The sequence below is a fragment of the Cylas formicarius genome, unplaced genomic scaffold (genome assembly GCF_029955315.1).
Source record: "Cylas formicarius isolate icCylForm1 unplaced genomic scaffold, icCylForm1.1 PGA_scaffold_5__7_contigs__length_24384050, whole genome shotgun sequence".
NCBI classification, from domain to species: Eukaryota; Metazoa; Arthropoda; class Insecta; order Coleoptera; family Brentidae; genus Cylas; species Cylas formicarius.
The window spans coordinates 21,262,019-21,278,247 of record NW_026844341.1 but is presented as its reverse complement, the minus strand read 5'-3'; the positions used below and the strand labels follow the sequence as shown (position 1 = coordinate 21,278,247).

General features: G+C 36.8%; 1 protein-coding gene across 1 annotated transcript in view; it reads right to left on the bottom strand.

The window, feature by feature from the left end:
• The window catches only part of LOC132701793 (GRAM domain-containing protein 2A-like), a 65,669-nt gene that overhangs the window by 42,611 nt on the left and 6,829 nt on the right, over positions 1-16,229 (bottom strand). The window contains exon 3 of the mRNA XM_060669991.1: positions 9,766-9,855. Within this exon, the coding sequence (XP_060525974.1) occupies positions 9,766-9,855 (90 nt within the window). The remainder of the gene's footprint in view (positions 1-9,765; positions 9,856-16,229) is intronic.

The window sequence follows — 16,229 nt, the reverse complement described above, 5'->3', positions numbered from 1 at the left end:
ATCCGGCTGAAGCGTAGTCTAACGAGCGAATTGACGTCACAACCGGTCCCAGCCAATGTCCGCGCGAGGATTTAAATTTTACAATTTTTAATTGCTTATGCTCGTTGCATAGTAATACGAAATTATTTTTTTTGTGAACTGTTGTTCTGTTAATACTTTTATATATAAGCAATAATTTTCAAATTAAAATTTTGTTCAAGTGGCGTGCGACCCGTATGATCTCTCTATAGCTGTAGAGCTTATCTAGCATTACTTGGGTGTAGTGCTGTCCATAGAGAGGCCCGGGACTTCGTCTGCCTTTATGTTCCTGTAGCGCGTGTCCTGTTGTGGCCATGCATAGCAATTATCGACGAGTGGCCTTGCAGTAAACTACACTGTATCTGTTTGTATATGGATCTGCACCGGTCAAATATTCAGTGGGTCCTCCAGCGCTGCAGTGGGCGTTGCATTGTATATTTGTGAGAATTCCATGATTAAACGAACGTAAGTGAAGTTCGATCGTAATTATGTTACACCTCGATATACGTAGTCCCCTTTCTAGTCGCTAGGTGGCACCACAGCTTTAAAGCAGCCAAAAAACTGTGGAATAACTTACCATACTCACCACCTTCTTAACCTCAAGCTCGTTTATAAAAAAATTGCCAAAGTTAAGTTCGTTTGATCAGCGAATTATATGCTACACCTCTTCTATGAAATCGATATAGACTTTCAAAGGCAAATCAGGAAAGTTGTTACGAAGCTTATGAATGCCTCGAGTACAAATACAAAATAAATGACTGTGCACCAACACTCAACCATTCTGAAAAATAAATTCTAAGTCGCACCGGCTGTACAAAGTCTATTATAAAAAAGGGCAAAACATTTAAAGCGTTCTGACCAACCTGCCGTGTTTCCAATCATATCAATCGAAACACCCTTACGAAAGGCAGACAATATTGAAGCATGTTGGCCAAGTCTATAAGAGAGAGTGTTTCAACTCTACGCACAGTCGTTAGCGCCAGCAGCAAAAGTAGTACAACAGTTAATTACCTTGACGACAACAAGTCATTAGAATGTAAGCCTTTTACAAAGTCAAGGACACAACTAGGGTCCCAAGTGCTGTCATATATTGGTTTACTTGGCCTTAGATTATAAACACCTTTAAAAAACCTAGTTAGATTTGTAATGTTAATTAATTCACATACGACTTGCCTTTTGCAGAAGCTCCACCAAAGTTTAAAATATATATAAAATAAAAATATCCAGCGAGTCTTCCGGAATATTCCTCAGGCGGAATGCTTGCGTGACAAAATCCATGCAGTCAGGGTAAGGGATTTCCACACTTTTTTGGCTCTGCTTTAAAGCAGTGGTGCCACCTGGCGACTAGAAGAAATAATATTTCTGTTATTGTTTATCTTGTAGTTAGTGTTAACGCACTTGGGAAATAAATCTATTTAATTTAATTTTTCCCACCTCTGAGACGTCCTTATTAACTGCTAAATACATAAAACGACGAGAATGTATTTTATGTCATGATATTTGTTCGTACGAATTATTGCGAAATGATAAAAGGCATTAAATCGAATTAAGCGGTGACAAAAATATTTATTTTAATATAATGTTTGTTCTCTACAAATGACGTGCGTTTGGAATTAGGGACAAGAACGCAAATAATTTAGGAAATATATTGTTTGAAGCAACTAAACTTTTAAACGCACTGACTTGTGTTAAATTTTGCAGTTAATATGCAAAACACTTATTTTTATTTGCTGCATCTCACCTTTCGCCACTTTCACATCTCCGCCCTTACTTCACCGGCTTGTGTCCTTAAAACATGCTAGACAACAGATACGTATTACGTCAGATTGTCTTCTCAAGCGGTGATTTGAGTCTTAATTTTTCAAAGAAACTTCCACAGGCTACTGTAATACTTTTTATAAAACTTCTGGATTCCTCCTGCGTCGGTCTTTGCTGAGTCGAACTCGACGTTTCGCCAAGCATCCTGTTGGCTTCTTCAGAGCTTGACTGATATTGGCTCGCATTTTACTCTGCACCTGCTTGTTCGAGGGGGCGAGGACCGATACCCATATGGTTAGAGACCTGAGTCTCGGTTTGTCTTTGGAAGATGTTTAAGCGATTTCTGCACAAGTAGTAAATCTGGTTTTGACGTTATATTTCTTTAGAACTTTTGATATGTGGTCAGTGATGTTTTGAATATAAGGAAGGACAACAGTGGCAAGTGTGGCATTGCTTTTGGTTTCATTGCTATTGGAAGGTTGTGGTGAAGGGTATTTTGTGATAGCACGCTTAATATCTTTAATGTGGAAATTATTAGAGAGAAGAGCAGAGGTAGGGTGTTTTAATTCTGGGTTTAATGACTCGGGCTGAGATAGTTTTACGGGTTTGTAAAAAAAGGAGTTGATGAGCTATGATTTTTGGGCCGGATGGTGATGTGACCATGCATTAAGGTATCGGTCTGTGCGCGTAGGTTTTCTGTAAACAATGACCCAATGTTGAGTCTGATTTTCTATTGATGAGAATATCTAAGAATGGGAGGTTGTTATTAGTTTCTATTTCAATGCTAAAACGTATGTTAGGGTGTATAGAATTTAAACAAAATCTACTAGGGATTCCTGGCCAAGAGGCCACCACACTTGCCACTGTTGTTCTTCCTTATATTCAAAACATCACTGACCCCTTATCAAAAGTTCTAAAGAAATATAACGTCAAAACCAGATTTACAACTTGTCCAAAAATCGCTCAGCATCTTCGATCCGTCAAAGACAAAATTCCATTTGAGATGCCAGGAGTTTACGGCATTCCATGCATATGCGCCAAAGAATACATTGCAGAGATCGGACGGAAAATATCAACTAGGCTCAAAGAACATGAAAGAGCCTTAAGACCAAAACAAATAAACCCATCAACAGTTGCCGAACACAATCACGAAACCGGTCATAAAGTTTTATTCGATTAAACTAAAATTCTCAACTAATCAACTAAAAAGTCTATAATACTCGAGCTTAAAGTTAGACTCGAAATTTTAAAATTTTGTATTGCATTCGAAAACTTTTAAACTTTTAAATTAATTTTATGTATACAGGATGCCTCACAAAGAGTGAAAAAGTAAGGTCGCGTTACTTGTTATGGGTTAAAACATATTTTGTGTATAGATTTTTGATATTGGCCATTTTGCATGTTGATTGCAGAAATGCTATAGAAACTGTTGCCGTTAAAATAAGCTGCCAATTCTATACAGAATGAGAGAAATTTCCAAACACCGTGGTTCAATTTTTGATTTAATAATTAAACTAAATTAATTGCAGGATCCATAAAGAACCGCAACTTAATTTTTTATGCACATCCCGCATACGTAAAACTTCTAACATTTTATTTTTTTATTTTTTGAAGTGTTTTGTTATTAATGTGTGTCGATGAGACGTTCTGATATAGCAAAGAGATTAGAGGACTGGAAATTTTGAGAATCGCATAAGTCCGCTTCTTGACAAACATGGACTAAAAAACTTAAAGAATCACTAGAAAATGTTGTTCAATGTAATTCTTTTTTTTTGAAAAAGTTATGTTTATTTTATTGAATTTGGAAATTACGACGCAAAAACAAGTAAAAAGGCTAGCGTTATCCGTATCGTAATTCATCTTATCGGAAAGCTTAAAAAATCACTAGAAAATGACCTCTTCGGCCATGATTAAGTTTATTTGGTCCAGATATGTGTTCAATTTTTTTTTTTTGAAAAAGTTATGTTTATTTTATTGAAATTGGAAGTTACGACCCAAAAACAAGTAAAAAGGCTAGCGTTATCCGTATCGTAATTCATCTTAGCGGAAAGCTTAAAAAATCACTAGAAAATGACCTCGTCGGCCATGATTAAGTTTATTTGGTCGAGATATTTGTTCAATGTATTTTTTTTGAAAAATTTATGTTTGTTTTATTGAAATTGGAAGTTACGACCCAAAAACAAGTAAAAAGGCTAGCGTTATCCGTATCGTAATTCATCTTAGCGGAAAGCTTAAAAAAATCACTAGAAAATGACCTCTTCGGCCATGATTAAGTTTATTTGGTCGAGATATTTGCTCAATGTATTTTTTTTTTTGAAAAAGTTATGTTTATTTTATTGAAATTGGAAGTTACGACCCCAAAACAAGTAAAAAGGCTAGCGTTATCCGTATCGTAATCTTAGCAGAAAGCTTGGAGAAAGAGTCATGCCAATAGAGTTGGCACGTACAACGGCGAATACTTTTTTGCCCCTTCACCTCACTTGTGTTGCAGCCGCAGCTTCCGAGATCCCGCTGCATTGCGCTACCCCATTTTAATGATAGTTAAACTTTATCTCGATCTTCAAAAGTACCATTTTCCGGAATTAAAACCTCCTGGTTTTTGTTTTTAAAATGTATTTATTTTTTCTCCAGTTCGCAAAATATTTGTTTAACTCGTTTTCGGATTTTTTGCTTATTTTGTTTTGTTATCGAGCACCGTTTCAGTTATAATGAAGAACAAATATAACTTTTTATATATATATGACGTTGTTTAAATCCCAAACTTGGAAAATCCACCAAAAGGTCCCTAATTTAAGGACCTACTTTTAATTGCACAAAAACATTTCTAAAAATAATGTATAAAGTTGAATACAATGGTTAACGAAAGTGCGAGGAAATTTTGGAGAAATCTCCGAAGGTTGTTTCAAAGATAAGATTTTGATGGAGCTTGATCAGGACGAAAAGCGTAATACTTACTGAAAAGCGATGAAATTGTTTGCGATGCTTGAGAAAAGCATAAAAGATTATAGTCTGTCTCAATGTTCATCGTGTTGGCTTTCGGGGAGGGTCCCCCATAAAAACTTTTAACGATGTTATTATTTAATGTTATTCGGAAAAAAATTATAATAACTTGAGTGACAAAAAAGGAAAATATATTGTCTTTATCAAAGCGAATTTCTTCCTACCTTGGATAAACTGAAAAAGAAGCTAGAAGATGAAACCAATGTAAGCCGTTCCACCCTCCATAGAGTTGTTTGTACAGTGGAATTTAAGTACCACAGAATCGACAAAAATCAGGTAGTAATCGAATCACAGAGATTACGCACTTAGAGATTTAATTACTTCAAGAAGTTAAAAGATAGCAGATTAGACAACAGATGCAGAATTTACATTGAAGAAACATGGGTCCGATACACACGACACAGTATCCAAAGGATGAGTTGAATCCACTCAAAACTCTCTGAAGCACCTTCAAATAAAGGAAAACGCATAACTCCAGCTTAGGTTATAATGAGGATACAAGTGCCAAACCTTTTGAAACAGTCTTTTAAAAAATAGTCCTAGAAACAGTGTTATTATCATGGACAACCCAAGCTACCTCAGCCGTCTGAGCCTCATCAAGTTCAACTGAAATCCAGGAATATTTGTTAGAAAAGGATATTTATTTTGAATTCAGTAACAAGAAAGGGTAATTTTTGGATAATTTGGCTTCCTCCATATCATGGCATCTTTAATCCCATGTAGCATTTGCGCAATCAAGTAAAATCAAAGGCCAGAGCGGCAATTGAGAACTGAGAAAGATTGAGACAGACTACACCGAAGAGAGCAGAAGAAATTTTTTTATCCTAATGAAGGTTATATATAGTACGGATATAATTAAGGTATCTTCAGGTTATCCACCGCAACCCTCGAGTTAGTCGGTATTTTCAAAATTTGGGTTTTATATTTACTTAAGAGAAACACCCAACCATCTTTCCGTTACTAAATTATTACATATAGCAAATTTACACAAACATATTTTTATGAATTACGCTGTGGAAGATAGCAGAAAAATTGCAAGTATGTTGCATACACCTCCACATCATTGTAACCTAAATGCTACAGAACTTATTTGAGCGTGGAAAAGAATCGTAGCAATTAAAAACACGGCATTCGTCGGGCCGCTCTGCAGTTCTTTTGCGTACCTGATGGGGTTTTATTACTCTTCCACTGTTTAAGTTAAAAAATGGTAGCTTCTTGAACTGCCTCAGCTTTTGTCAGTCAGTTAAAAATCAGTCAGAATAAAGGGCACTATTCGAGAAACCCTTTCAGAAATATGAATGAAATATTAATAATGATACTATGTTTCAAGAATTGCTCTGCGAAGAAGATTGAAAAGATACTTATATCCCGCTTGTTAGTGTAGGTAGTTAAATTCCTGGTCCTGGATTAGTTACGGGTAAGGGCCTGCTCGGCAGGGTTGTTCTATAAGGGGTTTTGCATTAATAAACAGTAGGCAAAGTGAATCACGGGGTCGGTTGTAAAAGCACTATATTTCTGGTCGAAGTATATACCGCTCACCCATGAAAAACGACGCTGTTGGACCTGTCAGTGCGCTGATGGTTACTACCGAAAAATTTCCGTTGCAGTGGCAGACTCAGGCGTCTCTTGATGTCCGCTATTTTGTGGACGGCCTCGCGGATAAACACCTCGTCGCCGCCACTGCTGTCCGATTCTTCACTGATCTCCGGTATTTTGTCGATGTGCGACGGCATATCGTCGTAATTTTCGCGTCCGAACTGAATCCGATCGTCAACCATACGACGGGACGCCACACCGCAGTCGCACTCGGTCGTTTATTTGCGCCAGATAACATTTGTTTAAACATTTTCATTTGGATACGTTGTTAATAAAAACGGCCATGTGTTTGAAGAGCGTCGAATTTCCGTATTGTTTTGGTTACCAGATTGCGCGTTATCTAACGTTCTACGTGGCATCCATCGATCGCGGCCGATTGTTACGGTTGAAGTGTCACGGTATTTGCGATTTCATCCAGAAATGACTTCCATTTTTTTTAATATCTCGCGAACCCCATACTAAAGACTAAATACGTAAATACGAAAATTTTAGCCAGACAAATCTGACTGTTGGTCATAACCGGCACGCAGTGTACCGTGCGTTCAATTTATCTCGATAACATTTTAATTGTAACTGTAACTTTTTTGTTTTTAGATATATAAAGGTAAACAAAAAAAAATGTAGGGTTAGTAGCCAAGTTTTTTCCCATAAAACAAAATTCAATCAATTTTATATAATACATCTTTTTTTTTTTAAATGGAACACCCTGTAAATTATATATGTGTTTAATAAAATACCTTATTCAGATTACAATGATGTAACACGCTTCATATTTTAGTGTACTCGTTTCAGGTATTTCCAAAGCTGGCAAAGAAATTTACAGAAAACGGTAACCGTAATAAGGCACGCCGGAATCATAATGTTTTAAGTGAAGAAAATAAGCGACTGTGTGCAGCCTATCCAGTTTCCTCTATTACTAGTGTATATGACGAAACAGATATTTCTTGGGGATCAATCCACTCACTTTTGAAAGAATACAAATATAATGCACTTAAATTTCGTAAAATACAAAAACTAAGTGCAAAACAATGTCAAAGTTATATTTGGATTTTTTAAATAGACACAATGAGAATAACAATTTTTTGGAAAACATTTTATGAACTGAAGAAAGTTCGTTCACTGCAAAAAAGGGTTGTAATAGACAAAATACGCGATATTGGTCTTAATAAACCTAGACAAATACACGAAATAAAAACCCAGGGCTACCAATCAATTAATGTATGATGTGGTTATCATAGAAGGGCATATTTTGGGTCCGATTAAAATTAACTGGAGATCATTATTCGCAACTCTTAGAGCACCAAATAAAACAATATATAGAAAAATATTAAGTTTCGCTTCCCACGAGGTTGGTTGTAATGGAAAAGCCGTAGCAAATTGTAAAAACTGGTTGTTTCCTGTTGTTTACTTGCCTAAACACGCACTTACAATGTATGTAAAACATAGCTTTTATATAGGTATATATATTATGCAAAAAGTGTGGTAAACACCATTTGACTCACGAGTTTATTTGAGCGGAGTGCAGCGGAGCGAGTTTTTAATAAACTCGTGAGTTAAATTTTTACCGAACGTGTTGCATACTATACTTTTTCTACGACCGTTAGTTTTTGGGTACATTTTCGCAAAACAACACGATCGTCAGAAATGTCAAACGTCAAAATTCAAAGCGTATCTCCGAAAACATCCGATTGCTCCCAAATCCGTGCGGTAAAATCCCGGAAATGTCCGAAGTGACTCGGATCCGTGGGAAACAAAACTGACGTGGAAAAGTGACGGTTACTGCACGCTAGATCGGTGTGTAATTAGGTATTTTACAAACGGGAGTAGAAAAAAAATATTATTCGGTTATAGGATTTTAAAAGCATCAAGGTAAGACATTTTGCTATATTGCCAAACGTCTTCGCAGTTCCAGTAAGGCTCCTACGACTGTAGATTCTTCGATTCCGTTTCAGTGAGGGATAAGGTTTTAGTATAATTTAATTCTAGTTCTTGATCCCGATTTCCTTCGCGCAATGTCGTATCTGAAATTACATTTTTAAATTTTTAACGCATTTCTTTACAATGCCGTTTGGACTAAAATAAAAACGTTGATCATAATTAAAAATATTAATAATTAATTATTATTATAGTTAAATAAGAACAAACGTTGTTCAGATTTTCACATAAATATATTTAAATGACAGCTGTTTCGGCAACACCGTGCCTTGATCAAATGTGTTGCCGAAACAGTTGTCATTTAAATATATTTATGTCAAAATCTGAACAACGTTTGTTCTTATTTAACTATTTTAAATGGATTTTCATCAAGTAAAAGCCACTTCAGTACAATAATTATTATTATTTTATAAAAGTCTTAAAAAGTCCGTCATTATTTGGTGCTGGATTTGGGGATCTAGGTGGTCATTCGATTGTTTCCCTTACGAAGCGGGCATTCAGAAAATCCTGAACTCTCCTAACATTATGTGCGAGGCAATCATCTGGTCTGTTCATAGATATAAGAAAGTGACCAATTGCTTATGAATGGGATTATCCAAGGGTGGAATATCTAGAAAAAATTAGGATTTACAGAGAACAACAAAGGCCAATTAACCCCAAATAATTAAATTCTAAGCAAAGTACGGACCTGTTCGGCTATATTTCTTACCAAAATTCCCATCAAAGGAAAGGGATCAATAGATTAGTTTCCTAAAATACCAGTCCATATGTTGGTTCTCTTGGAAATACCCAACAGCCACTGCAGGATTATGACGACCAAATAAAGAAAATGAAGATTCATTGGTGAATCAAATATTCGGTAAAAAATCTTCATTTATTTTTTTCAATGTATAACACTACCCATCTCAAGTTCCCGAGAAATTTGCTGAGGCACAAACTTCCTACTCGCAACGTTCCCTTTAAGGGGCTCTCGGAAATTGGACTATTTTCAAACAAAAATGCAAATTTGCCAATAATTTCTACCCGTGAAATACCACTTGATGATTTCATCCCATTTTTAAAAAATATGAGTAATTTTTGAAACTTTTATTTCATCCAAATGCCACGTCGTCTTTGTTTAGAAGATAGCCATTGCCTCGCGTTCTGGGGGACGCAAACACAGCGAACATTTCTTTTCACTTACGATAACGCTATAACCGAATAATATTTTTTGTGATCTGTATATCCTACAGATGTATACACACAAAAGAATCCAGCTTGACTTGACACTATTGAATACAAATTAAAGAAACCTGCCTATTTGGATTCTCACCGCTTTGTAGTGTAATAGAAACGCGTTCGGGAAACTAAATTGAAAGGTTTCGATTTTTAATTAATCACCCGTCTGTGACTTCATACGGCAATTGACTGATCATTGAGGTTACCTTTTTCGCGGAAATAACACGCAAATTTGCTTACCCATTAAGAAGACTCTGGCTTTTTACGTCGTCGTCGGCGCCATCCTCGCTACTCGGGGGGTCCTCCACCAGCAACGGAGTGGGTGGTTGCCTGGAAATTTCGAGCCCTTTACATTTGCGACGATGATATTTGCAGACGACGTATCGGAAACGGAAAGACGCGTTGTAATCGATTTTTGTGCATCGGTATAAAAATGAAAATTTAAAAGCATGCCGATGGGAAGACAGACCTCTAAATGGGAGAACACACCAGAATTTGGAATGATTTTGAGGTGCTCTTCCAACTTTTTGCGGTAGAAGGTAACATTTAACAATTAACCCACTAAAGTGCAACAGAAAAAAGTTAACAGAACACCGTAAAAGAATAGCAAGATCGGAATGAAATCATGCATATCGTTGTCTTTTGGGATACCTGAGCATTCGTTAGTGATTATGGCATGGGCTAGTCTAGGGCTACGACTAATCGGATATCTGAAAACGAAAATAAAATTGAACGTTAAAGACCCGGCGCATCCGCCAGTAGTTCAACGTGTACGTGTCGAAATGTTTTCGGTATCGTCAACATTGTCGCGTTCTATTGCAAATAAACAAAACCGATGTTCGCTTGCTAATTACTACTTGACAATTGTTTCCCGTTATCACCAAACAGATATGCGACCGTTCGATTGTTGAAGGTCTAATGGAAAATAAATAAATGAATTCAAGATTTTAGAAAATGGTTTTGCGGCTTATATAGTAATGAGAATTTTGTCGATAAATTATGTATTATAATTGTATATTAAAAATTCTGAAGAACTAAATCGTTCTTCAAATTTGGCGTTGGCAATTCAACTCGAAACAGAGTACTACGTGGGAAATTTGAAATGGAACATACACAGTGTTCCATTTCAAATTTCAAATGAATAGGTTTTGCTAAAATTTGTCTTTCCCTATCTATCCTTTTGTTTAAATGAGTTAACTATTTCAAAATGTAACAGCGATAGGTGTGAAAGGCCCATACACGAATTTGACAGTAAGTCATACAGGGTAACCCAAAAAATAGTAACAGTAAAAATTCTTTTTGCTTAAGAAGTTCCAAAATTTATCTGCAAAATCTCCATACGTGCCCAAATACCAATCGACAACTGTTTCTTACATTCCGTTGAAGTGAAAGCAAATACATTTAAAGAAATCTTAACAAGGACATAAAAATTATATTTCAGATATTATTTTCCATTTTTGTTTCCATTTATGAGCGGCAAATATGGATATAAATAGTTAAACATTCTACAGATCCTGTTAAAATATTAAAATTGGAGTATTCATTTGAATTTTCCATTTTGTTAGTTGTTTTACCGTGCTTCATTTAAAACCTGTTTGTCGTTATCAAGTACACTTAAAACATAAGTGAACCCTAGCCTACCTAAGTAAAATTTCTTTCAGAAATGTCAATTTTTGGGATGTCCTATATATGATTTATCATTAAAATCACGTATTGGCCATTCAAACGAATGTATTAGCTAGCCCTCGTAAAACTTTGAAATAGTATATTAACGCATTTCTAATCGTGTCTTTTTCCAGTGGAACTGGCAGCGCGGCAGGTGGCTAAATATATTAAAAAGATACTCAAGGTGAATCGCCTCTTATTATGTATAATAATTATATAAATAGTTTGTTAATACGTTAATGTCAGTTAATTCTTGACCACCAGTGTAGAATGGTCGACAAACGACAAGCCATAACAATTAATTAAAAGTTGAAACAAACCAAATGATAGCGCACTGTAACTCGAAGTACACTAGTGCAGGAAGTGTTTTCTCTTTTCGCGATCGTAGAAAAAATTTTTTTGGACTTGGTCATTTCCTTAAAACGTGGACCGCTTATCTGATTACGATTTGCTTATTTTTGGGTCGACTCAAATGTTAGCGGTCGCTTGGGGCTTTTCGTCTAGGCAGGCCTAATGAAAAATTCATCTGACCTAATTTATACCGGGAAAGCGGTTGGCTCGCTTCCAAAGTGGTATTTTTTTCTCTCCAAAACTGTCTGGGGCGCAGGTAAGCACGTCGGGCCGCCTCGAGTACGGCTCTGTGATCATCGCGCGCCGTATATAAATCGTTCTTCTAATCATCCCTTTGATTTATTAGCCCGCCTGTATCGTCGGGGCTGAGGAGAGCGAATTATTGTCACGTCATCGCTTTTGATGGAGTTGGAAAAAATTGATGTGGCCGCAGGCGTCGACTAAGAACCAAACGCGACGATATATCGACGCAAGGCGTCACTTAAAAAAAATTGGGTTACGGTCCCTAACGTTACGAAAACGATTTTAGTTCGCTTAGATTGATTGCGCTCCATTCAAATGGTAGAGTTCTCCAAAAGATATATCGTTTTTACAACTTTTATGGTTTTCACTTCGGAATGACTTTAAGACCCGCCTGTGATAAAGCGAAAGGGATATTAATTCATAATAATGCGCTTTTATAAATCTTCCCAAAACAGTCCCTAATTGAGGTAGCTCGATTCCTAGTTGAATTTGCCCATTAGATAGGTTGATCTCCTATACTAAAAATACATTTGAAAGCTTGACTGTAAAATATTTTCCTAGGAAAATCTTATGTAGAAAATTGATGTATAATGAATGTTTTTCCAGTTTGCTACTGGTTGATTTGTGGGAGTTGGTGAAAACGTGAAAATTAACATCCGAGATGACTAATATATATGATATAGTTGTGAATGGTGTCCAAGAAAGAAAAAAATTCTTTCACAAAGAAGCAGTTACAGTCGAAACTCTATATACCCAAAATTGAAGGGACTGCTCTTTTTTCGTCAAAAATAACAATACGCATATGTGTTCTGTAATAATTAATTATTTTATATACGTATTTTAACATCTACTTGGGAACATTTTATATAAATATTTAAGAACTACATTTAATGTTTCAAATAATCGGTCATTTCCTTTTGAATTTTTTTAAAATGCCAATATGCATCTCGTACTTTGGCTTGTTTTTTCACCATTTCTTCGAGAGGGCCATCTTCCCCATGATACATAAAAAATTACTCTAACAGCTTAACTGAATATGGGGCTTGTTGAATGTGGTGTTGTGTGTGGTGTTTGTGGTGCCAGATCAACTTCTTCATCTTCTTCTTCCTCTTGGTGCTCTTCCTCACCCTTTCTTGCTTGTTGTAATATGGCTTCTTTTGCCTGATCTATCACCATAAAAATTTACAAGTGAGGAGTTGCAAACTCCTCACTTGTAAACGTGTTGTTTGAAACTGCTTTATCAACTCGCTTAGTGGCTGATCATCTTCCAAGTCCTGTTCGCATTCTGTCTCGGTAATAAGTCCTGCATGACGATAGGAGTGTTGAATTGTTCCTGCTGTCACCTCTTTCTAAGCTTTACTCATAAAGTTGACGGCATCTAGCATATTAATGGGAAATTTGTATTCGGACTCGATCATTTCCATTAAAATGCCAATTCACTATTCCGTAGATTTGGAATATGGGGATGTGCATCCCATTTCCGCATCTCCTCTTCAAACTAACATTGTTATACGTTCTTTAGAAAGTTTTCCACCCACACACTAAAGTTAATCGGTATATCGTTTGGAGAACTCTATCTAAGAATTATGACAGAAGTAGAGATACTGAGGCAAATGAAGACTATGCCATCATTAGCATACCTTAACAAGTATAACTCATATTTTTTAGGTCGGAAAGAGGCCGATTTGTCAGTGCCCAGGTAGCTGAGCGGCACACTCGACCTTGCATTTAGTTACGCAGTAAGCCGCTAACCGTTTCCGCTGCGTTCATTCGTTAATTCAAATTCACATATTAAATTTGCCATATTAATCAGAAAGATAACGTAAGTGTACTGCACAGAGTATGGAAAAAGACGAAATCGGAATATTTGACATCAACATACTGAGTGAACAGTCAACAGTAGTTATAATGAAGAAAGGAACGACAGGGACGAAATCAATTCTGCGATGAGAACAATCTGGTCACCACAATTACTTGGTGCAAACTCCCACCTAGATGCCATTAACACCCATCTACTAAAGCAGAACACCGCAATACTAATACATATTGGAGAGTGAAATTCTTAATGTCATAAAACTGATAAAGCTCCAGGACCAGACATGTTATCAGAAACCTTCCACCTCATAAATGATCAAAACATAAAAATAATAATTAGATTTAACTGATAACATATCTTCAAAAACTTGGATTGGACGACAAAGATGTAAGACTGATTGCTAATTTATTGGCACCAGGCGGCTGAAATACGTCTTCAGCAACAACAAAGGAATTTGAAACAAGGAAGGGCTGCATTTTATCCCCAATGCTTTTCAATCTCTATGTGGAGATAATATCTAAAATACCCATGGATATTATAGTTAATGGTATCCTAATAGTAGCCGATAATGCCAACGATTTGCAAATCCTACTAAAGGAGACAGTAGGGGCCTAAAAAACGAGCAAAACAAAGTTTATGGTTATATCTAGAGATGCCTATTAAGTGTTATGTCTCGTCGGTTCTCCTGTACGGAGCAGAAGCGTGGACGCTTAAAACTGTTTTAATCCACTGCATTGAAGCGTCCAAAATGTGGACTCTGAGACAGATGCTAAAGGTACCGTGGACGGAACGGGTCAGGAAAGACGATGTGCTCAGGATTGGAAGACTCTTCGAACATGGTAAAAAACGAAAGATCTCTTACCTGGGGCACCCTATACTGGGAAAGCGATATGACTTTCAACGCCTAATACTACAGGGAAAGTTTGAAGGTGGAAGACCAGGCGTCGGAAGGAAAAAGTTGTCTTCGCTCAGAACTATTTGCCAGTGGACTTTCAGTCGCCCCAGGAAGCTGCAGTAAATAGACTCATATTACAGGGAAAACGGAGGACGCCAAAGCAGGAATCTGCATGACACCTAAAGAAGAAGAAGAAGAATAAAATTTGTGAGAGTAATAATGATAATGATTTACGAAAGTATGGAAAAACACATTATCAGCTTATTATAGTTTTAAACGCACCCTCTCTAGGATCGTCAAGCCTGAACTTGGGGCCTTATGTGTCGAAGTGAACTTAGACACCTTGTATATGTGATATATGTGATAATTCCATGATTTTAGCTGAAAGAATATACAGATAGCTATTTTCTTGTAACCACTGGTGTAACTTTGTCGGTTAAATGAGAAACGTCGCCAGATGGCGCTGTTCGAGATGTTTCGAACACGACTTACCGCTCGTCGTCAGAGTCCGACGCGATCGAAGACGTGTCACCCGAGCTGCTATCTCCGCTACCTTTCTTGAAGGTGGACAACATTTTCCGGTACACCGTTAAACGCGAAAAATGGTAATTTTCGGGAACTCGGAACGGGCTATTTTCGTCGCCCGTCGCTACGCGTGCAGGAAACAAATACCTACGTCGCGTGAAAACATGGCGCTAATTTTTTGTTTCGCGGAGTCGTTCACGGTAGATGGGTTTGATTTGCACTGATTATTGTTATTTGCTGGAAGAGCCGCGATACTTCTGATGCCGCGTAGCGTTATTTTTAAACACGTGACGCGAGTAATATAGACGCCCCGCGTCGCGTAAAGATAAGCTTTTTAAACTAATAAACTGCACGCTGGCACGACCTTCAGCGTAAACGGGATTCCGTGCTGCCTTAACCCCCCCTCCCACCATCCGAGAGAAATCCGTTGCCTCGCACAAAAATTAGGGTTTTTTTACCAATAGAGATGAAATCAAAGGCAAACCACCGTAACGATACTCGATTGGTAAACCGCAGAGGAAGAATTTGAAAGTTAATCGTTTAAGATCTCAAATAAAAAACATAATTTTTCCTTTCTATTCAGAACACCGTTATTTGGCAAAGATTGATCGAGGCAGTTTTCATTATCAACAGGTTTAAAGTATTGACGTGATATTTAAGAAAAATTTCCAGTAAAACAATTCCAAGAAACCATAAAAATTTTCCAACGTTTGCGTACTTGATAAACGACAGCAATTAATCCCCTGATGGGATGAATTCTAGACAGATGTGGAATTGCGGCTAATAGTAGCACTATTGCTATTTCCTTTATCTGCATCTGCAAAATTTGATCAAAACGATTCTACACCATCGAAATTCCTCAGTGTTGTACATATTGAGATGAGATATAGGAGCATCTTAAATGGACCACCCTGTATAGTCTGTGTCAATCTTCATCGTGCTGGTTTTTGCCCTCAATTATGGAAGTTACCTGCTTCGAGTCCTATGGGTAGGGACGGACGCTCAAAGGTTTTGGTGATAACGTATTTTTTTTTGTATAATTTTATTAAAACACACTGAGAAAAAACAATGACATAAATTCATAGCTAGTAAAAACATAAAAACAATTGATGGTATTATAATCTTATTAGTTATTTATCTTCCAAGTCTTATTAGTTGATTTGATAGAGTTCTATTTGATATATACGAAATAGATATGTACTAGCAAAA